Source organism: Chrysochloris asiatica, unplaced genomic scaffold (assembly GCF_000296735.1).
Source record: "Chrysochloris asiatica unplaced genomic scaffold, ChrAsi1.0 scaffold00098, whole genome shotgun sequence".
NCBI lineage: Eukaryota > Metazoa > Chordata > Mammalia > Afrosoricida > Chrysochloridae > Chrysochloris > Chrysochloris asiatica.
Window position 1 is genome coordinate 1,401,381 of NW_006408616.1, and position 8,333 is coordinate 1,409,713.

The following is an 8,333-nucleotide window of genomic DNA, read 5'->3' on the forward strand; positions in this document are numbered from 1 at the left end:
AAAAAAAAAAAAACTGTGGCTAAATATGGGCAAAGGAATAATAACAATAAAGATGGTTAACATATATTGACCATTTAGGAGAAAAGTTTAAAGGGAAAGATGTGTAGCCTGAGCTGGAGAGTAAGGGAATTGTCATTATTTTACTAAAATTCTGGGAAAGGAGAGGTGCTTTGGTCTGACTGGCAACAAAGAACCTAGCCCACTAACCTGTATTTCTATTCTAATCTGCACACAGTGTGTTCTTCTCAGGGAACTGCAACTAACAGGCCGTTTAGCTTGCTGATAACCAAGTAGAAACATTCAATAAGAAATAACAAGGGAGTGAGGTGAGGAAAATATATCATCCTTTTTGCGATGCAAATGAATTTTCTGGAATTTCTATGGATTAATTTAATGATTTAGAATCTCAGCAGAAAAATACATAAACAGCTTTTTTTAAAAACCTACTCATTAAATTTGCTCAGCCCTTTGTAATGACTTTGCATATGTACAATGATGCAAAGAATGGTATTTACACAGGACGGTTTCTAGGTCTTGAAACTGGCACAGACAGGTGCAGAATTCATTTACACATACTTTTAAGAAAAAAATGTTTCTTACTATCCTACTGCTGCAAATAACAGATCAGAGGAGTCTAGTTTATATTTTGTTAATCATCTTTTCTTCAAATCTATTTTCTAGATTAAAATCAGTTGGTATGACTGAACTCCCTCATCTATAAAAAAAGCCTATTTTGGTTTACTTTTCCATTTTTTTCTATTTGATGAGCTGCTAAGAGAGAATGTTTCTTTATCTCTTGTTCATTGCATAGCTGATTGAAATCACTTTTTATATGTGGAGCATACTGTAGATTGGCTAACTCAACTTCTTCCTAGCTTACTGCTGATGGATGCAAAATCCTTAAATACTACCTCTCCTGGACTTATTTGCAACAGTTGATACAAGGTTATCTTTATCTTTAGATGCACTTGATAAAGATTTGAAAGGAGGACTTGAGGGATACCTACTTTTCCACTCCTGTTCTGCCAGAGATAGCTGTAGCAATATTAATGACAATGATCACTGCAGTTTCCTGATTCTTAAACCCTGAGTTTGATGGTAGATTCTTTAACTTTTTATTGTGATCTGGGTGAAAGTTTACATAGCAAATTAGTTTTACATTCAATATTTATACACGTTTTGTTTCAGGACACTGATTACAATCCTCACACTGTAAGAGCTCTATTCCTACTTCCTCCCTGTGTTTCTCATTTCCATTCATCCATCTCTCCTCTCCCTTCCTGCCTTCTGAGCCTTTTCTCTGGGCAGATGCTGCTTTCTCAATCTGTGTAACTGGCTGTTCTTAGGAGTGCAAATCTCCCTGGTGTTATTGTTCACACTGTTAAGTCTGTCTTTCACATGGGTGGAAGTTGACCCACAGGGGAAATATACCATCCTTTTGTGATGCAAATTAACTTTTTCCAGAATTTCTATGGATTAATTTCATCATTTCTGAATCTCAGCAGAAAGCAAATGGTGGTGGTTATGTGTTGTGAAGTCAGTTCCGACTCATAGTGACCCTGCATTGTGTTTACAAGACTGTAAATCTTACAAGAGCAGAAAGCCTCATCTTTCTCCTGCAGAACAGCTCATAGTTTTGAACTGCTGACCTTGAGGTTAGCAGCTCAACTTGTAACCACTACACTACCAGAGCTCCTTAAAATAAATAGGTTTAAAAAAACAAAAACAAAAAAAAAAACCTACTCATTAAATCATCCATTAAGTTCAGCCCTTTGTAATGACTTTGCACATTCACTATGATATAATGAGTGGTGCTTAAGAATAAAGCAATTTTTCTTTATCATTCAGTTCTAAGACTATAGGGTAGCTAAGGGCCATAGAGTATCTACGGTACATAATCTCAGGGGCTCCAGTATCCTCTATCAGTTGGCAGTGGTAGCTGAGCACCATCTAGCTCTGATCTCAGCATAGTAGAGGCTGAGATTTTCATGGTCTATTAGTCCTTTGGACTAATGGTTTCCATAAGTCTTTGATTTTCTTCACTCTCCCTTGTTCTGACGGGGATAGACCAATAGTTGCATTTTAGATGGCTGTTCACAAGCTTTTAAGAACCCAGTTGCTAATCATCAATGTAGGATGTATAATATTGTATTTGTGGACTATGTTATGCCTATTGACTTTGGTGTTTCCCAAGACTATGGTCTTGAGACCCTAGGTCCAAAGACTCATTCTCTCAAAGTGTTTGGTTCTGGCTAAGAAGCTTTCAGATGATCTACTGTATATATGGATAGATTTTCAGGACATATAAATCCATATGTAAAATATCCTCTGTCAAACCTATATATGAGGACATTTCAAAAAGTTCACTGAAAACTGGAATTGAAATATAAAGAAATTTCCATAAGCTTTTTTAAAACTTCTCATATATTTGTGAGTGCAGTCCCATTTGCCGTCTCACACTTGTTCAGCTTGCATATCTATCTCTATATGCATTTATTATTACTGTTATTGCAGGATTGTGTATGTATTTACATCTGTTGCCTTTAACTCTTGTGTTCCTCTCAGTGCCTTCCTTTGCTCAACAATTTCAAGAGCTACTACTAAACTCCCACTTCTCCACCTTCCCAATAATTTTTGTAGTGCTGGATGCCCTATAAGGATCTCTGGCAGCAGAGTAGCAAAGTGCTCAGCTGCCAGTCATAAAGTCAGCAATTTGAACCTACCAGTTGCTCTGCATGAGAAAGCTGTGACTATCTGCTTCTTTCTAGAAAGGTTGACAACCATGCAAACCTTATGAGGCAGCTCTGCTCAGTTCCATAGGGTCATTGTGAGGCAGAATCAACTCAGCAGCAGTCAGTTTGATTTGGGTTTGAATTCCCTATATGAAATATGTTTCTGCCAAAAATACCTAGGGTGATTTCTGCTTCTTGTCTTAAAAATCTTGACTAATACAAGTACATTCCTCAGTACAAAGATGCAATGTAGAAGCCAGGGCTACATTAATACCTAAAATTTGCAAAATGCTAATGCACTGGACTGCAAGGTCACTTTGAAAGGCAAGCTTGGTTCAAAATAGCCAGCCTCTCCTTGGAAATATTCTTCGAGGTCGCTATGAGTCGGAACTGACTTAATGACACACAACAACGTGTATTTTATAAAGTAGGATGACATGTATTATCTAAGTTGATCTTCATCACAGTTCTGTGAAGTGGACACAGGGGCTGCTCTCCGCATTTACAGATGGGAAAGCTGAGTCTCCGGAGACTTGAGCAACTTGTCTAAGGCATTTAATTAGTAAGATCAGAGACAAATCAAGCCTACAGTGCATATGAATATTACTAATTTCTTTTGAAACTAGGAAACCTCCAAAGGCAAATAAAGAAGAAACAGAATGTACATGAATGATGGCAATGTATTAAACCTTCTATTTCCTGCTTAAAACTTAAACTATTAACCTTATACTCTAAAACCACTATGTTAGACTAAAAATAAAAAACTAAGGATGAATCATCAAACATTAGCTACTGTACAAAGTATGACTTTGGATGTGGTCATACTCTTTATAAAAGCTAGTCATACTCAGCTTTATGGGCCCTCTCCTGTAAAGACTCTTTGGCTATTAACACAGACATATGAATAGTTCAGTTGCTACTACTATCTAATGTACTAAATTCTAACGCTGCACAATCATCTTGTCAAACCCAAAATGGTGAGAAGGCTTGGGGGTCAAGATTCAATTCTCCTTTTTCCACTTTAATGGCAACTTCACCTAGGATTCCCCCTCTCCCTAACTAGGACTCCCTGGGATAAAGATTTCTTTTTCCCTACTTGCTGCCTAAATCGATTATACAACACTTGATTTCAATGCTCAGGAAACCAAAAAGGAACAATATCAAGTAAACAAAACTTGATTCAGACCACTTCAAACGTGGTCAAATTGAATTCTTTCCTCTATATTCATCGCTCCTCCATTTCATTGCAGTAGTGTAACTACATGGTTGTCCAAAAGGGACAAGAGGCAGACTTCTGATCATTAAGTCCCCACTCCCTAAAAGTCCAAAGAAAACCTTCCAACATAGAAAATCCTTGAAATCACTTCACTGAAATATCACAGCTCCCTGATCTTCTTTGATTGTTTCCTTTAGTCACATGTGACTCAAATCAAAAGGGCTAGGAAAATTGGAACTCTATAATATCCTACTTGTACCCTGTCATCAAAACATCATGTGATTTTTTTCATATAAAGAAAAATGTTTAAAATTACAAACAGAAGAAAGAAGATGAACAAAAGTTGTTCAGATCAGCAAATCAAACTCAATTATTGTTTTTCTGTGAGATAACAAAAAATATAATTATTTTGAAAGGCAACAAATTCTATACTAACCTGTGGGAAGAGAGAATAAGTTGAATTGTCAATGGTGAATGAGTATAAAAACTCTCCATCGTACCACATGCTCTTCCCCATAGGGGAATTCGTTTTAGTCATAGCAAAGAGGTGGGCGGGGTCACAGCAATCTTCCATTTGTTTCCTAGGAGAGAAAACAAGAGAGCAAGAAAAGAACAGCAGGTTAAGTGAGTAATGGATTCAATCACTTGTCATTCCTACAGAGATATGCTGCCTTACCCAGCACCAGCTCACTGAAGCAAGTGTCTCCAGCATAGTTAGACTACTATTAATTCACTCTTGCAGCCATCAGAAGCCATGACCAGAATAGTTCATAATAAGAAAAGAGTTTTAGAAACTCACATCAGCTCTCATAAGCAGCTGAAATATAACAGAAAGTAAAAACTCTGATTATAATTGCAGATTTATCCAGAAAAGACTCGGATTGTTTATTTGGGAGACTGTTGAACTACTCAATTGTATAATAAATTCATTATTTCACCTGATCTAACAATTGGGTGATGATGTCCAGTGGTGAAAAGGGATATTTTGAGTGCGGGGAGCAGGAAATGAAAAGAGTGGGCCAAGAAGAAGGTTGCTGTTGTTGTTATGTGCTGTCAAGTCAGTGTCAACTCATAGTGACCCTGTATAGGGTTTCCAAAGAGCAGCTGGTGAATGTGAACCACCGACCTTGTAGTTCAAACCAACTTTGCACTACCAAAACTGGGACAAGGTAAGAGAACAACTACTCTGAAATCCATTTGAAATGAGTGATGTGATTTCAGACACTGGTAAAGTAACATGCATTCTAACTGTTAAATCTTGTGGACTTTTCTCTACTCCCTTAATTTCCAAAACACTTGTGTCTCCTGGATCACCTCACCTTCTGGACTGGCTCATGGACTATGCCTCCGCTTGCCTCCCAAATGTTAGTGTTGGTACCACTCTACAGGGCAATCTTTATTTACTGCTCTAATTCAAAATTAGAGTCCCCGGGTGGGCACTGAGGGCTAAATGTTCAACTACTAGCTGAAAGTCTGGCAGTCTGAACCTATCCAGATGTACCTCTGATGACCCGCCTGGCAATCTGCTTCTGAGAGGTCACAGCCTTGAGAAACCTATAGAGCAGTTATACTCTGCACTCTGGGGGTTGCTATGAGTTGCCAGTAATGAACAACAATTAAAAATCTGTCAGAAACCAATTTCATTTACTCAAGCTTTTATGAATAAAAGATGAGTAAGAAAAATGGTTGACATAAACTACTCTGAATATCTCCCACACACAGGCACTGACAACTTCCAAGAAAAACAGACAGTCCTATTGTCTTAAACATCTTTAGTTATCAATGGCATCGAATCTTAGAGCTAGAAGGGGGCAGTAGATTGGAAATAAAGAGGAACTAAACCAATTACTATCAAGTTGACTTCAACTTCTAGTGACCACGTGTATGTTTTCAATGGCTGATATACATATATTTTTAAAATAGATCACCAAGGATTCTCTGGAAAGACTTAAATGTCCAACGTTTGGGTTAGAAGAAAAGTTTTTTAACTTTTGCACCACCCAGGAACCCCAGAGTATAAGTTCTTGAGTTCAAATTTTGACTACAACTTACTCGCTCTAAGAACTGAGAAATTGTGCTTCAGAACTTGCAGCAGAAAAAATTCTGAGAGAATTCACTGAAAACGTGTTGGTAGAACACTTAGTATACATTCAATAAATGTTAGACAATATCATTATTAAGACCTGCAAGGTCAGTGGTTCAAACCCACAAGCCACTCCTTGGAAACCCTATACAGGGTCACTGTGAGTCAGAGTTGACTCAATGACACTTAACAACAATAACTTTCTTATTATTATTACTATACAGTCAATACCAAGTCAGTGAGGCTATAAAGCTTCAGAGGCTGAGCAAGTCAGGGGCCAATACCCTCACTCTTAGGATGCTGATGTTCTTCCTGCTACCTCGTGCTCTTTAAGATCTTAGCTGGCCTCCCCTTAACAAAGATTTCAGTGGAAATGAGGACATGGAAGGAGGGCTCAGAAAGAAATACTCCATTTTATTAAAGTTGCTAGAATTGGTGTTTATTCTTGCTCCAAAACCATCATCAATTCATTTTTCACCAACTACACCTCTCTTTCCTTTCCTTCTCCACTTTCTTGAATTCTTATCAAAGTCTTCACCACCAAAAAGACTGCTTGATCACCAGGGATAAAGTGTTACAATAAACTATCTACACAGCTGTGTCTCTGTAGGATAAGCACTGGACTTCTAACCACAAGCTTGGTAAATGCTGCTCTGGAGGAGAAAGATGAGGCTTTCTGCTCTCACAAATATTTGTAGCCTCAAAAACCCAATACAAAGTGGCTATGAGTCAGAAGCAACTCAAAGGCACTTAACAACATCCTCTACACTTTATTAAAAGAGCATCTGATGCAAGCTCAGAGCAAGGGTCCCAGAGAGTGGTTTTGCCTGTTTAGTGCCTGGACTGTTTGTGAGTTAAGACCCAGAAGAATACAATCGGCAGCTGAGCTGTTGCTAATGCAACCACTGGAATCAGTGACCTTCAAAGAGGTAGCTGTAGACTTCAATGAGGAAGAGTCAGGGCACTGCTGGACTTACCCCAGATATGATAATAGAAAACATCATTCACTTGGTCTTTGTGGAAATGGAAAAGGTAATTCTCAACTTTACATGGAAAGGCAACATGCCCTGAATAGCCTAAACAATTTTGAAGAACAGCAACAAAGAAAGATTCCGTATACTTGCCAATATTAAAATATAGTACATAGCCATAGTAATGCAAACAGACTGAAACTGGTTTAATGACCCATGAAAAAGAATTGAAAATGCAGAAATGAATCCATACATCTTTGATCAACTGATTTTCAACAAGAGAAAAATCAATGGTGAAAGAACAGTCTCTCCAACAAACAGTGCTAGCAAAATTGTATTTCCAAATGCATAAAAATGAAGCAAGAGCCACACACAAAAACAAATTCAAAATAAATCAAGAACCTAAATGTTCTGTGTAAAACAAGGACCTAATGATATTTAATGATAAAATATAAAATGCAACCAAAAATGCATGAGCAGCAGAAGACACAGCAGACAACTGAGACCGTATAAAAGTTAAATTATTTGTTCATCAGCTAGAGAAACAGAAACTACTTCTTGAAAGAAAGACCAGCAGGGAAAATCCAAAACAAAAATGGCAGTCTGATTGGCTACTACAAGAACAAGCAAGTTGTTCACCAGGGAGTCATCAAGGCAAGCAATCAAGTCCCTTCAGGAAAAATCCCCTTCCAAGACTGAAACTCAAAGTGAACACATGAGCAGGCATGTAAGCTTGCTGGTGACCACATTGGGTTATTGGTGAGTGGAAGAGGGGAAAAGGCAACAATGAAGATATGGGCTGAGTTCAATCATGGTTCATAGACTCCCATCAACTTGTAGATGAGAGAGAGAAGAGGAAGAACTAAACTGGTTGGTCCAAAGTGTGGTGAGACCTGGGGATTCCTGAGCCCATGCAAGGCAAGGATATAGCCATGCAGGGCTCAAGCTGAGAGTGAACCATCCAGCTTATATGAAGTGAGGGGAGATGCACAAGAATGCTCAAACTTGTAGATAGTACCCATTTGACCTAGCTTCAATGGCTTGATAATCAGAACTCGACTCGAGGAAAATTTAAAAAAAAAACAAAAAAACAAGTTTTTGATAAAGAAAACTGTAAATTGTTAGGACTTGATAAACTTGACTTATACTTATGGACGCAGTAGCTCAAAATACCAACTGAGAGGGAAGGAGTCTTCACATCAAGTATCAATCCTATCCCCTCTGGATACAAGGTTGATAGAGATGGGCAACTTAGACATTGGCTACCTAAAATGAGAGGTGATAAAGGCATGAAGTGACTGGCTTATAAGTTTTCAAGAGGGAATTTAGTT

General features: G+C 38.1%; 1 protein-coding gene across 1 annotated transcript in view; it reads right to left on the reverse strand.

Annotated features, from left to right (window-relative positions):
• The window catches only part of ST8SIA1 (ST8 alpha-N-acetyl-neuraminide alpha-2,8-sialyltransferase 1), a 271,803-nt gene that overhangs the window by 150,736 nt on the left and 112,734 nt on the right, over positions 1-8,333 (reverse strand). The window contains exon 2 of the mRNA XM_006866939.1: positions 4,385-4,529. Within this exon, the coding sequence (XP_006867001.1) occupies positions 4,385-4,529 (145 nt within the window). The remainder of the gene's footprint in view (positions 1-4,384; positions 4,530-8,333) is intronic.